Source organism: Trichoplax adhaerens, genomic scaffold (genome assembly GCF_000150275.1).
Source record: "Trichoplax adhaerens TRIADscaffold_9 genomic scaffold, whole genome shotgun sequence".
Classification (NCBI taxonomy): Eukaryota; Metazoa; Placozoa; class Uniplacotomia; order Trichoplacea; family Trichoplacidae; genus Trichoplax; species Trichoplax adhaerens.
In genome coordinates, this window is record NW_002060951.1 from 791,157 (window position 1) to 806,957 (window position 15,801).

Here is a 15,801-nt window from a genome sequence, read left to right on the forward strand (position 1 = left end):
AATAATAATAGTCCATTACGGTGTATACGCAATTAATTTAATTCATATTTACGAATACACTGGGTGATAATCTTTCGGTGGTATGTATAAGTTTAAGCCAAAGCTTCATGTAAAGCTTGCTCAATATCATGTAGCAAATCCGCTGTATCTTCAATGCCGACGGAAAGTCGAATCTAAAGAAGTTGATTAATTTTTGTATTATAACTTTAATATTGTATGATTATAACAGTCAATTTCAATCAAGTTCTATATAATTAGTATACAACATATCAATTTAACCTGTAATTAAATTGAATGTTTGTAGCGTGATAATATTACTACCATATAGCCATTTGAATGATGCAGAATGTATACCGCTTTAATAATAAATCTGGGGCTATTTTCAGTTGCAAGTGGCGATATTTGTATTAAAAATTGGCGTTATGCAAGCGTAAATTTGAATTAAATTAATCGTGCTGAAGTACTGAGTTATAACAGGACTAGCTGCAAATTTCTCTAACGGCACGAAACACTTTCCTCAAAATCGCACAGCGCTTAGTAGATTTGGGCAATTCGACGATAATTCATGATTAAAAAGTAATTATGACAACGAAAAACAACTTGCTGCATCCGAAAGAATAAGCTACATTAATGGATATGTGAGCCAAATGCAATACAATCACATTGCACATCAATAAACTGATACTTGTAAAAATTATAACTGATTGCATCTTGAGATGCTATCGCGTTATAGCTTCGGTATACGACTATACACATGTGCCTTGAAATAATAAGTTACTTTCTAAATAAAAATTTAAACGAGCTCACAATCTTAAAGCCTTTGATAAGGAACGCCTTATTACTAAGGAGTACATTCTGAGTATAGTACAGCAAATTAACACTGTAATATGTATTCAATTTGTAGCATTACTTTTCTCTTTTATACTAAACAAAATCGAATACTTACAAATGTTTCATAAATTTCCAATTTATCAAGTTCAGCTTGATCCACATTCTCACGAGTCATAAGGGGACTAAAGCAGGCAATAGAAAATATTAGTAAAATTCGATTCGTTGTTGGTATGTACAGTGTTATTTAGTACCAATACAGAATATTAAGAGAATATAACATGGATATTAACTTACGTTAATTCTGCTACTGATTCAACACCACCTAGGCTGACAGTTAATAAAATCACCTAATGATAGATATGGTAACTTTATTGGAATATATGTGTATTTACTTTCAAGTATAAATTGAACATTGAACTCAATGTAATTGCTCTCCTACTTGATTCAAAAGACAGTTAAAAGCAATAATTTTTCATCTACATTAACTTCATTAATACGAGCGAATACCTTCAAACTTTGTAGAAATTTCTTAGCCTGTTCAACAGTTCCATTAATAACGAATGAGACCATTCCGCTAAAACCTTTCATTTGCTTTTTTGCAAGTTCATGTTGAGGATGAGATGGCAAGCCTGTAATGGATTTTTCGTATTGATTACTGGATACAATCCATTCTAATGCTAGCGTACAAAAGGTCTGAGACATCCATAATGTAGCAGCTATAATTTCTATAACACATACCAAGATACTTTACATTTCTCGCATATGGCGATTGCTCAAGGTATTTGGCTATCGCCAGTGCATTTTTTTGGTGGCGCTCCATACGTACAGATAACGTCTTTAGGCCACGATTTACCAAGAAGCAATCGAAAGGACTTGGTATACTACCAACATCTATCAAAAAATATCATAGAATTTAAAATGAGATAACTATTCCAGCTTAACAATGAGTAACTAAGCTAGCTAAAGCATCTTACTGATTTGTATAGACTCCAATTTGCGGTAGATATCTTCGCTGTTGCTGACTATTGCCCCCATAATGACATCAGAATGACCTAACGTATAGTAAATACATAGAAGCCATCTGTAAAATCTACTATCGATTGTATCTATAAAATATATTACAAACCATTTATATATTTGGATAGAGAATGCAATACCATATCAATACCATAGGACAGTGGTCGCTGCAAAAGGTGTCAAAATTTTAAAAATAAAGCTTACTCAAAGCCGCATTAATACTACATCTAGCAATGTTTATAAAAATAATATGCTTAGACTGGTAAAGTAGTACAATAGTATTTTAATTAAACAAGATTGTACCTGAAAGTATGGTGTCGCAAACGTATTATCTGCAACGATGAGAATATCCTATAATTTCACCGTAGAAACGTATCCTAGGTCAGCTATTAATTTGTTTACAATCCATTCTCAGACTGAGCTATCATTAACTTAAAGAACGTTCTGATACATTACAATCAATACGAATCATTGTTTTACCTTGTGTTTACGAGCGATCTTTACGGCCCCTTCAAGATCAGTGACTCGTAAGCATGGATTTGTCGGTGTTTCCAACCATAATATCTGCAAACACCAATCTTAATCTTTAGAACAGCAATAACTCAATAATGCATAAAATATCAACAGCAACTCGGGCAATAACTTATGCGCTAATAGACCTAGATCGTACAGATTAATGTTGCTGCAGTATTAACAGAACCAATAGATCAAGAAGTAAATTACATCAAGATTAATTATTTATCGTATTGGACTGCTAATTCTAAAGAGAATTAATTAAGTTTGTAACACAGGTCATGCATATACAATAGACATTAGCTATCGTACAATTCTCGTATGTATTCCCGGTATATATTTTAACCATAGTACTATAAATTAATGTGTTCACTGTAAATTAGTGCAATTGAAAAGAAATTGACATAGATTCACAAAGTAATCAGCTATATTTAGATAAAATATTATCAACCTGCAAACTAATATCATCTAAGAATATAGCGTTAACCTTAGTATTGCTTTTGAAAGTCTTTTCCAGAGTTTCCATATCTGCAGTATCGATGAAGCTTACTTCGATATTAAATCTGTTGGCAACGTTTTTCCAGAAATTAGAAGTACCTGAAAGGTAGATAAATTAATTAATTAAATACTAGTCATTAAATCTATCTTCTACAATACAGCGTATAAAAATCATAATTATAATTATTCGCCGTGTCGTGTTTCTATGACCGATGATATCAATCAATGATAGGGTATCTGCAGTGCGAAGTGAACTTCTACAGTGCAAACTACACTGAAATTAGAATGAATAATTTTACGCACACAATTATAATTAAGAAGACTTTTTGTTGAGTCAGCAGTAATGTCATATGCATGCATTTGATATAGAATATTTGGCGTAAAATTTTCATAACTAACATTATTTTTGTCAATCAAATATCACATCTAAAAGTGTTATGGTTTTGTCACATATGTATTACAAGAAGGTGGCAAATTAAGTTATTCCTAAATCTTTTGATCATCAAGGTGAAACGGTAAATTGAATTCTACATCGTAATTTTAGCATATTATCAGTATAGAGTAAGCCTTATGTTAATCATAACAAGATTTCAATGCTATTCTCGCAAGGTGTTGAAGTAGGTGAATCAAGTATTTTCAATTTAGCGTCGTTCCTGAACGAAATGGTTTGATTGTGCTATACAAATATTGAGTTCTATCATTGTAGGCAATAGACGAGAGTAACAATACCGTCTACCTCAGTTTAACTGGAGTATTTTATATGACAGACTTGAGTAATAGTAAATAATTGACTTGTAACTGCTTAGAGTAGTAAAGTATAGGTAACTTTTGAAAAAGCAATGTGGACGCATACCTCCATAGACATCAAAAGGGCAGATGACATGATCACCCGCCTTGATGAGATATCCCAAAGCCGATATAGCAGCAGTTCCAGAGCTGAAAGCATTACCTAAATCATTTTCAACGAAAATTCAGCTTAGCTGATGTTATGATAGATCGCAGTGTCATAAGAATCAAGTTATGCAAAAACGAATACCAATCCAAGATGATTCAGTTGACTACTTACAGTACTTGCCATCTTCCAACTTGGCTATAGCAGATTCAAGAGCAGCTCGATTTGGGTTTAAATCGCGAGAATAAACATAATTCTAGGATACAACAGTTAAGGTAATGATAATCATTGACAGTGTTGTAAACTATTGCAAATAGAATACTGCATAAATTAAAATATGGATGTAAGGAGATGATTGATTCATGTCCTAAATCGCGATTGATCAATTAGGTCCATGATCTCACCAAGCCTTTGCCAGCCTCTGGATAGCGGAAAATCGTTGATAAATAGATGGGAGGGATACCGCTACGGCAGTTGTAGAGCTCATCGCGGGTATCTTGACCAGTGTGAATACTAACAGTAGAGAAACTGTCAAAACGATCAGTATTTTCAGCCATGATTCTCCAATACAGATATTGTTGTTTTTGATTAATTTATTTATTGCTTAAAGTGTTGGGAGTGTCAGCGGTGCAATGCGCCGACGTCAAATGAAGGTTTGCCTTTATATATAAACTGCGGACGTTTGTCTACAGTACAATCTACTGTAGTCTATAGTACTTTACTACACTAAAGGCAATTTGCTTGATACAGCAAAGTATCCTCAAAATCTTCCGCTAAAACATTGACGAAGATTCAAGGATTGACTTGAAATCTTTACCTAAAACATTTTTATTGAAACATCAGTAGAAGTAACTGATATTTCAACATAGGTGATATCATAAGCAGTGGTATCAAGTCAGATAGGTTGCAAACCAATGCATTCCATGCTGTCGTTATTCAATTCAAACTTGGAAATGGAAGGTAGGATTAGCAATGTTGAAGGCGTTACAATGCGTGGATCCATTCAAAGAATAATTGGATTCAACATTGCATTGACGAATGGTCTGATGATGTAATTTCATGCAATCTATAAATGAATAATCTGGATATTGAATGGTTGTTATTAGAATAATTCAAAATTTGAATAACTAAACATTCTGTATAGTACTTACTGTACAACTTCCGTGCATTATTTGCATCAGAACATGAAAGTCTGGTATGATGTACAGTACTGTATATCATCATCACTAGTGGAGTAGTTAGTACATACTGTACACAGTGTTGTGTATTTGTAGGTACATCGCACGGAGAAAGGGATTCTGGTAAAATGGACAGCCGGGCCCGATTTTATAGACAGTAGGTGAGAAGCATGGACTCAAAAGGGCCGTTTAAAAGGAAAATAATGCAATTTTGTGCAATCTACTCATCTATACGATATCGATATTATAATATTGATTGATTTTCTTTTATGAGTTACTTAAGGTTTGCATTCTGAATAATCATGATTGCAGTATGTTGGAATATTGTTATTAATTCCACTCAATATTGACGGTCAGTCGACGGTGGGGTTTGCAGTATAAAGTAAACGATACTTCCTGATGATCATACAGCATAATCTTTCCTTAGGATGATCAACTTTTCTCTGGCCAATGGATGATTGCTGTAAAGTTCAACTTTTTCTCAGGCCAATCAAAAGAATACCAGTGTGATATAAATGATCATATATTCGTATATCACGAGTGAGAGCTAGAGACCTTATCGTTACCGCTAACAGTACTCTATATCCATCATCACATTTGGTGATTTAGTGGTAGCTGATCTAGTCGTTGTAAGTTTGGAGAAGCAGAGAGATTTTATGGTACTGACATAATATTTGTATATTGAGCACCTGGAGTTCAAAACAAAACAAAAATGTCCTATAAATATACAGTATAGTATAAAGAATTCATTCATGTCTAGCAGTTGATGGTAGAAGTGGAATCAATAAGTTAAGTGGAACATCTATTGTACTGTACATTCCATGCCAACAAAGACCTGAACCATGTGCTTACGTAGCAATCATCGATTGGACAGAGATAAGAAATTGATTATCCTAATTAGGTGGTATCGTACTGTAGTCTACAAAAAAAAATAAATTACTCAGGCATGCTTATGAGAGCTTCTTCTTTCCACACATAACCATTTTGATAAGTTTCGTTCTCAAAATGTCGCAAAACATTAGTGTTGATTTCTCTGAAACGAAAGGATCACGCTGCATAACTCAGTATACAGTTTACAGTACTGCACTGTACTGTAGAACATCCGATCGATGCACTGCAAGTTGTCCGCAACCATATCTCAACACATTGTGGGTTGCAAAACCTGCGTGTTCATTATACCGTACTGGAAGAACGGTTTGTGTTCACCTAGTCAACTTTCTGCCTGCCATTGTAGCTATTCAATTGCAATACATGAGGTCCGTCGTAAAATTACGTTGTTAGGCGGTATAGGTACAGTATAAGTGAGCTATCAGAGAGCTACTATTGCATAATGAGCCAAGCTTAGCCATGGCAATTATGCAATTTACCGTTAGCTAGCTTTGCTTTTACCAAAGCAAAGCCAATTGCAAAGCTGATACTGACTTCTAGTACTGCCTTATGGACACTTATTGTACAGTCTACACTGCAGTGTCCTGCACAGTGCACTGCATACTCCAACTTGGCATTCGGCTTGAACAATTTCTGTCCTAACACAGTGTTTGTATAGCGATTGCACTCATTTCTGCTTCGAAAATCAATAATTGGATCGGGTTCGGCTTGCCTTTCCACTCCATTGCAGCAACTGGTGTACAAGTGTACTGTACACTGTACACTGTACAGCATGGGGTCAAATGCTGTACTGTACTGTACACTTGTGTACACTGTACAGTACAGTACAAAGCGAACACGATACAGTACAAATCACTCTGGGAGGATCCCGCTATGCAGTGTTCTATAGTACTGTACAGTACACAGTAATTCGCTATACTCTACGTATAGTATTCGCATGCTGGCCTACAGAAGGACAGAATATTTCTAAGGCTGCGAGACTATGGTCAATCGATAGTACTATCAATGTGTGGTGTATGGGTTTCAAGCACTGTTGCAACACCAGTAGTGCATCATTTGACTTGAAACTTGCAGCTTCTTACTCAGCTGAATCGCGGAATTGCAATGGCTAAACTTGCCTCATTATGCAGTAGTAGCTCTCTTATAGCTCAGTTATACCGTTTAACAACGCGATCTTACCACAGACTTCTTGTATTGCAATGGAATAGCCTCAATGGCAGGCAGAAAGGTCGTTGGATTAACACAAACGGTAGGAAATAATATCCATCTCGATTGATGCTAGCGACATCTTCATGCATTCTTTGCAACCATCACTACTACATCGCGTAATAGAATATCTCGTAGTAAGCTTTTTGTCTTGTTTTTCAACATTCTTCCTATCGATTGATGATGATCAGCTCCACTCTTACATGGCGAATACGAAATGCAAGATCCAACATCTCCAGATGAAATGTAAGTTTACCAGTCTTGTGTGACTGCAATTTTTCTACACCCAATGATAGCGATATGGTTGCTGAGGATGAGAATGATAACCGGACACTTTCATGACATTCAACTCAGTCAAAGATCAACTATCGCATGATGAGGACTATCCACTTACTATAAATTCATTGATTGATAATACGTATACTGCAGTGACATCTAAATTACTCATGTCTTGAAATCTCTCCTTAGCGTAAATGTCACCTTTATCACTCGAGATGGAGAAAAGAAACCGATTCAAGGAAAAATTGGTGATAACATTTTATACTTAGCTCACCGATATGGTATTGAGCTGGAAGGTGCATAAATTGAGTAATTGATGGATGATTCATGGACTTACAATAATCAGCTAATAAATGTTGACGTATCATTCATTCAATCGAATACTATAGGTTTGTAGCCGTTATACGTGTATACGTAATATTAACTTTGCATTTTAGGTGCCTGTGAAGCTTCTTTAGCATGCTCGACCTGCCATGTCGTTGTTGATGATGAAAATTTTGACAAGTTAAATGAACCAGATGAAAAGTAAGCTCACTTCAATAAGCATTTAAGCATCCGTGCCGATCATTGACATATTAATCGACACTGCCAACCATACATCCAATAGGGAAGATGATTTACTAGATATGGCTCCACTATTGACGCATACATCAAGACTAGGTAAATGATAAAGGCAGAATACAACTTTTGTAATATAAATTGTTACCGTGGTGTAAATTTATTATAGATAAGAATCCCATCCAGTGACTGTATTGTTGCTGTTTTATAATCTGTACATAGGATGTCAAATTACTTTAACAAAAGAATTAGAAGGAATGGTGCTAACGTTACCCAAAGCAACGCGAAACTTTTATGTAGATGGACATGTACCCCAGCCGCACTGATGTATTTCATTTTTCAATCAATTCATTACATCATTTCGTTAATGTGTATTTAGTATTCTTATGTTGCTAACGGCATCAATATGTTACTATCAAAGTAATGCCGTCCCAGATTAAATCAATTGAACTGTCAAAACTTTATTGGTATTTAAGGTGTAAATAATTTTCTAGTGTAATCAATTATTCGGATATGCTCTTGAATGAATTACTAGATATATATATGCCTCGTGTTTAAAATTATCAGAAATAATTGAAATCTTAACGGTATAGTAGTGCTCACGAAATATCATCGCTACCTCATTAATCTTCATAAACCTGTAAATAGGATGGACAATGACGTTACTTTAAACTAATATTAGTTCATTAATTGGACAAGCAAGGCTTGCAAATTATTCCACCCAAAACGAATGATTATGGAATATTTTTATAACTCAAATCTCATTTCTAATGTTGTAACGGGATCTTTCAATCAATCAGCCTGATTTGAATCACTAGAGCTTGTTAATAATCTATAGAAATCCTAGTAATTATTTATGCTATTTGCTGATCATATATGAATTATCACTTATCTTCTAGAACTTTCTTCACCACTGTACGCAATAAACGTGCGCTTTTTAAAATTAAATATTTATATACGTTTAGATATAAAACAATTCAATGTGTCCTATATAGGCACAAATAAGGCTTATCTGGTCAATCTGCTGTGAATATTAGAAAAGTTAAAGATACGTAATCTATAGAATACACTCGAACGTATGTCTACTAAAATGGAATAACAAATTAACTTCAGCACAAGCTATTCCAGCATATCAACACAGTCCTCCAACGAATAATTGACTATGACAGCCGACTCCTTGCCAATGTCTACTTTAGAATAAAATAATACAGCCTCCTAGCTTATCCTACAAGCTACGCTCGATATATTGCAGGTCTATTGTCATTTATAAGTAAATTAGGCAGTATAATATCTGTTCATCCTTTTCTAGCGATCAATTAAGGCATATAAGAAACTTACTATACCGCTGTACCATCCCCTTAAAATAGTAGGTAGTCTTATAAAGTACACTTTTGTACGAATGATATCCAAACATCAATATTAGTGAGTCGTTAATTCATTTGGCTATTTGCTATACTGCAAATAATCTAGTTAAACCTAGCTCCCATTAGTGTATATGAACTCGACGGTCGTTAAACGCTTTAATCTACATGCTATTCTGTAGGCACTACAATAGTATTCTCATAGCGTAAAAATATACATATTCTGATATTCCTACGCAATCGAATCTTTGCTCATCATTATAAACGAAAAATTATCGAATGCGAAATCATAATACTACTTATTTGCCAACTTCAAGGTAAATAAATTAAATATGCTGTTATATTAGTTGGTAAAACAGAAAATATGCTATTCCATACGTAATAGCATCATTATTCTTATAATATTTAAATAAAATTGGCAACAAGACTTTGCTTATCTATCAAAGGAAAAGTTACGAAATACAAGAAGCTCGTCATACTATCAAATTTTTGTCAATACTTATGTTGTTTGACTGTAAGTGTACCCCGGATTAACTGATAGCAGTACAGTTATCATGTTATTTTAAATCTATTAAGCGAATTTACTCTCAAATACGAGTACATAAAATATCCAATATTACTTTCACACATCTTTAATAGCCTTAAACCATTCGAATAATAGAAACTCGATACATTGCGAATGTTTACCACTCTTTGCTACTTGAATCATTTAAAACAGTACAATAATATGATAACCTTATAACGCATATAACATTGCACAGTTAAAGTGTTTCATTTTCGAGAATGATTAATGTGTGATACTGATCAGAATCACTTGATCGCAACACACGTAATCTTATTAAAATCGAGCTACCAATAGCTATAAAAATAACTCATTAGATACCTGAAGGCTAATTTATAATCTTAGTGTGGATGTATGCTTATATTGCCATGCGGGGGGGAGGGGAATATTTGACTTCTCATTGTCATTGAAGGTATCTCATCACTTCAGCTTCTAGACTATCTTGTAGAAATATCACTCATGACATGTTTAAAACCAATATTTACTTGTTAGTACCTCAATTAGTAGTAAGTAATGTTGCTCACTTATCCCGTTACAGCTTAAAAATATGGTACAATCAGTTAATTTCTGAGATAATGCAAGCATCCTCTTTGATTTCAAATCCTATATCAATTATATCTTCTATTACTGTAACAGTCAAGCTATAATAATTAACGATCAGCGACGGGTTACGGACCAACTATGAATGCTACACCATTAGCAACCCAAATAATTTCATTAAATGCAAAGTTGATCTACTGAGATGTTATCCTTGTAACTATTTCTAGCGTACTGTAAACATATTTTGATAAATCATTCGCTAGCCAAAGAAAATTTCACTTTATCATGACCCTTACATCAAGTATATGCCCAATTTTAGTGCATAGACATAAAATAGATTAAGAGTTAGTGATTAATTATTTAAAACAAGGCGATTATAATATATTCTGCAGGAAAAAATTGACGTATTTACCGGTATCTTGTAGTTATAGAAAGAAGAAAATATACAAATAGATTCAATTGATAATAACTACGTTACAGTCGAATCATAGCACAAGACTAAATTATACAATATGGAACATACAGTCGTAGGTGTATACGCTAATTAAATCAAGACGCTACAATATTATTGTTCATCTCCTTCTACGCTAGTAAAGTGTGGTCTTAAAATGTAAATTAGTATGAATACAGCTAACAAAAACAGCATCGCTTGGTATCACAATTAGAATAGCTTGATTGAATAGCCTATGTTAAAATGGCAATGCCTAGATATTATAATTAGAATAGCAAAGTAAGACGACGGAATAATCTCCATCAATAGCAAACAGCATCAATTTAGAACAAGGATATGGTATGGATAGAAACTAGCCAGAATGGTAACACCTGATATGATTATAATTAGAATAACGCAGTAGAAAGACTCAATACCTTCACCAGAAGGTGATTTTGCTTTTCTTATTTTAGAGCAACTTATTAACATGGGTATCAAATTAATTAATAAAACATCACCTTGTTTCAATCAGAAGAACAAAGTGCAACAATTTAAATAGCCTCCATCAATAGGCAAAACAGCATCGTACCGGTATTCTCCTATTATAGTGCGAATATTTAAGGTATAAAAACTAGCATTTTACAAGTAAGACTTGTCGGGTATATTGATCATAGCTCCGAAACTAGTACTTCCTTATTTTGATTCTTTAGACTAGTACGCTCTAACTCAGAAAAATCAACATCTTCATCGTCGTCATTTTCACTTGTATTTAAGTCTACACTTTGTGAATTTTGTTGTTCAGATTCTGTAGTCGGCTCTCCAGGTGTTTCACACAAGGTGGAATCTGAAGTTACTGTTGCAATACTAACTCTCCTAAGATCTACATCGGTCGAACAACCTTCTTCATCGTTCGTAGAATGTTGTTCATTTTTATCTGATAGATTATCGTGATCAAGTTGTTGATCCCCAGAGGACTGATTACTACGATCGGATTGGGTATGATGATTCGATTGATCATCATAATTTGACTGATCTTCAGTGTTGGGCTGATTATTCTGATCTTCAGTGTTGGGCTGATTATTCTGATCTTCAGTGTTGGGCTGATTATTCTGATCACGTTCAACAGCTACTTCAACGCAAATATCCTTATTAGATTGTACTTCGGATGATTTTATTTCACAATTTTGCAGCTGATGATTCATTTCTTCAAGTTCATCTAAATTAGGTTTCTGGCGGCGATGATTATGGCGAATTGCATCTTCAACTGATAATGTCCTGGTTGTAAAAGGTGTAGCTTGATCTGCTGGTTCGTTTTTGTCATAATTGCTACTGCTGCTCGAGAGTCGATTATCATTACCTGCTCCTTCCTCATCTAGAATTTTACCCTGCCGATTAACTATGATGGCCGGATTTACGCTTCCTCTAGTATTACGCCGTGGATAATTGATGACATCAACGTTATCCTTATCCGAAAGTGGGTTACCGAGGAAACTATTCATACCTCGTCTTTGCAAAATGGGAGACGGCGCTACTCCACGTCGGCTATCGATAAAACTTTTAATAAAGGCAATAGTTCCTCTTCTACCGCTCTATATCAAAATCATATTATAGTTTCACAAATAAGATCAAGTTTAAATATATGTAGGCTGTAGATCTTCTCCAATTATTTTTTGCTATTAGTAGAGCATTACAAATATGCTTTTAATACAAAGATTATAAAATACAGGTGACAGCTTCTCACTTTTTGCTCAACAATATTAATATTGTATTAGTCCGTGCATAATTCATTATTTCATATAAGGAATTATTTTTGATAGGTGTATGTAGGTAAGATTTTACTTCTTATTATACCGTGCGATTAAAGGGGTATTATTAACGAAGACTTCATATCAAGAAGAATTTCAATTTTGGCAACAGTTCCTTTCTGCCGCTCTAAGCGATTCATACTGTATTATAAAGTCATATTTGACGTCTACATTTCTTAATTATAAGCCACAGCCTATCTATACTTCTATATAATTACTGCAATAGCTTATTCTAAACTAATGGCATAAATACATCGACATTAATTTCGTCACTATCAGTGGACTATGGCTATTTATGTTGACTTATGTTTCATGTTAATACGGCTATTAAGTTCTAATTATAGCCTTCATATCAAGGAGTACAAAGCCTTGAAGCTGTACAAAAGCTATTTGTTTGCTAATCAAAGATAACATTCCTACCTTGACTAATAGTCTTTTACTTTCTTTCGTCATTTCCCATTCGGTAGTTTTAACATAGTAGGTGTTGATACCAACAGTCCTATAGAAATCGTCAGTCTAAATTGTAAATAAGGATAGAAAATAATAATGGAAAATCCAAAGTTAGAAAAGACTAAATTCCGATCAGGTTTCATATCTTTTACTCCAATTAACTATCCTTTATTTACATATATATATAAATCACTTTATACCCTAATAAATTTATTTTTGGTATTCATCAATATTGTTTCCTAGAAGAACAGGTGAAAGAATTCTTTACTTAATTAATCTCAATCAGAATTTGCATATGCATAAACATGAAAAAGAAGGAATAAAAGCATCCTACATATCTATATAATTTCTATCGCTATACAGTATTTCCTAGAATTACGTGTATGTAGAAACTGATTCTTTTCAGCACCATCAAAATCGATAGATGCAGAAATCGACACTACTTTAATACAGTACCTAGTAACTACTATAATACGTACTATATAAATGTAATATATTTTCATATACGTTGCAAAATTTAAGTTAATTCTGATCGTAATACAATGATAGAACCAGTATCATATTTTTCAATTACCACTAAAGATCCAATATATTCTTTAGGGTCGCGAATGTCAACGCGATCATGACCCAATAAGACACTCTTTAAATCAATTCCCCTCTTTCGAACATAATTATACAATTCCCATTCAGTAACCTATCCAAAAATATAGAATTATGATTTTAATAACGCCAGCTATTAAATTTTATAGAATTATTTTGATTTATTAGCTACTATTACTACTTATAACGTAATAAAATCAATATAGCCCAGTAAATAAAATTAAAATTCGTGTGCATTTATTCGTAGGAGTACACGAGTAAAAGCTTACGAATAAAAATAAAATCGGGGTTACTATTTCTATATGCTACGTAACGTCCAGGAAAAAAAAATAAGATTACTCGTAACTGTAAGATACTGTATATGAGTTGAAACATGAATAGTAAGCTTACCATGCCGTCATCATCAACATTGAGTTGATGTACAAATCTTCCGATCAAAAATTCTCTTGTAGCATCGGAGAATTTAGTTGGATCCTCGCTACATAATATTCTTATGTCATCATCAACTAATTCCTCCTAATTAATAGCAATAACCAGACAATTTAATATCGGTCAATTGATATAACCATCCATCTAACTATAAATTTATATGGTACACGGTATCAATGGAACAGGTAGAGGCTGTATACTGATCACATTGCTAGTCTACACTAATAGTATATCATAAACACTTGAAATATCGAAAGTAATAAATTTTTTGAGCATAGGATGAAATAATTTTAGATTTTGTAGTAGCTCTGATAAATTAATCAAGATAATTAGTACAACTGCAGCATTCCATGATTTAATTGCTCATTCCAAATCTATTGATAAAACGAGGCAAAGTTAAAAATAAAGAATCAACCTATCTTGTATCCTATTTACCCGCTAAAAAGTATACTATATTTACTAGACACAAACTAATCCTATCATAGTCAGCAGTAACATTTTTCCTTTCACCTGAGTTAGAACACTTTGTACATCAATCACGTCATAATATAATTCTTCATATTTCTCCTTACTTTCGCTTAGAACCTATCAATGAAATTACAGTATTTTACAACACCAAATTTACCTTCGATTTATTAAATAGAATTTTAAGTCTATTATCTCATCAAATATCGACTGCAGTACCCTTATAAGCAGTGGCATTTTATGCCAGTCTTTCAATACATAAAATATAATCAAATTAAATAGAATTGTAACGCAATTACCCCTATAACATCTCGAATAATAATTTCCACAGCTTTACTTTTTTGGCCTTGACTTAAGTAAGCCTCCTCCTATCAATTAAAGTAATGCAGCATGAAACTTTCCATTGAAATAAATATAATAAATTAACAAAATCGGAGGACGACATAGGATGTTCCATGCGATTGTCTCAAACAAGGTATTTTTTTCACATTTTTACATCAGTTATATCCCAGATGAGAATATCGATACTGGTATGCTTACGAAACAGATAATTTGATCTAGCTATATCTAATCTAGTTACATACCAGCCAATCTTCAACTTTATCCTCAGATTTATCCTTATTAGTAGGAAATTGGATGTTTTCATCAAGATCTTGCATAAACCCAAGTAATTCTAGCAGAGTAACCTAATTAAATTGAAAGACCATGTTATATTAACTTAACAAGCTTTTTCTTATTCATGTAATCTGCTAATGGCTAGATATCCATGATACTCATATCTATATATGACAAGTAGTATCCAAACTCTCCTAATTTGCGATTTCTTTCGCTATCATAAGGTATTAATAATTCATGAACTATTCATAAGCACATAAATCATCGGATAGATATCATTAAAGTCCTCAAACTTATATCCACATAAAACTATTATTGACCATATCTTAAAGCAATCCTTATGATTTATCGACGCTTATACCTACTAGAAGACTGCTATAAATCTATTTTTAAAACTTTTAGCAACGAAACTGATATTATAAACAGTATTATTCAACCTATAAGTACCGTAACTCTCAGGTTATCATTAGTCTCTATTTTTCCTTTCATATATTACGAGACTTTACATTGTTGGAATTAATACGCATATAACAGTCCTGGACGTTAGATTTTTATAAATCAATGCATACCTTTTTATCGCCATCAGGATTAATTTGCTGTAGAAGCTCTACATAACTATTGCATTTGAGTATCCGCAGGGATTTCTTAGGCAGCTAATTAATTAGCATTTAATAAACAAATTTG

The 15,801-nt window shown here is 33.4% G+C and overlaps 2 protein-coding genes across 2 annotated transcripts; one reads left to right on the plus strand and one right to left on the minus strand.

Moving 5' to 3' along the window:
• Positions 1–92: 92 nt before the first annotated feature.
• TRIADDRAFT_64137 (uncharacterized protein) lies at positions 93–4,308 on the minus strand (the record flags this gene model as incomplete). The annotated part of the gene is made up of 13 exons (XM_002115038.1): positions 93–173; positions 947–1,013; positions 1,126–1,178; positions 1,339–1,460; positions 1,570–1,722; positions 1,806–1,883; positions 1,958–2,015; positions 2,152–2,199; positions 2,329–2,412; positions 2,849–2,958; positions 3,713–3,808; positions 3,926–4,007; positions 4,156–4,308. 13 exons carry the CDS (start codon positions 4,306–4,308, stop codon positions 93–95), a joined length of 1,185 nt encoding a protein of 394 aa, XP_002115074.1.
• Positions 4,309–6,921: 2,613 nt separating this feature from the next.
• On the plus strand, positions 6,922–8,186 carry TRIADDRAFT_58858 (uncharacterized protein; the record flags this gene model as incomplete). Its single annotated transcript, XM_002114858.1, has 6 exons — positions 6,922–7,066; positions 7,215–7,269; positions 7,492–7,598; positions 7,740–7,827; positions 7,910–7,962; positions 8,083–8,186. 6 exons carry the CDS (start codon positions 6,922–6,924, stop codon positions 8,184–8,186), a joined length of 552 nt encoding a protein of 183 aa, XP_002114894.1.
• Positions 8,187–15,801: the final 7,615 nt, after the last annotated feature.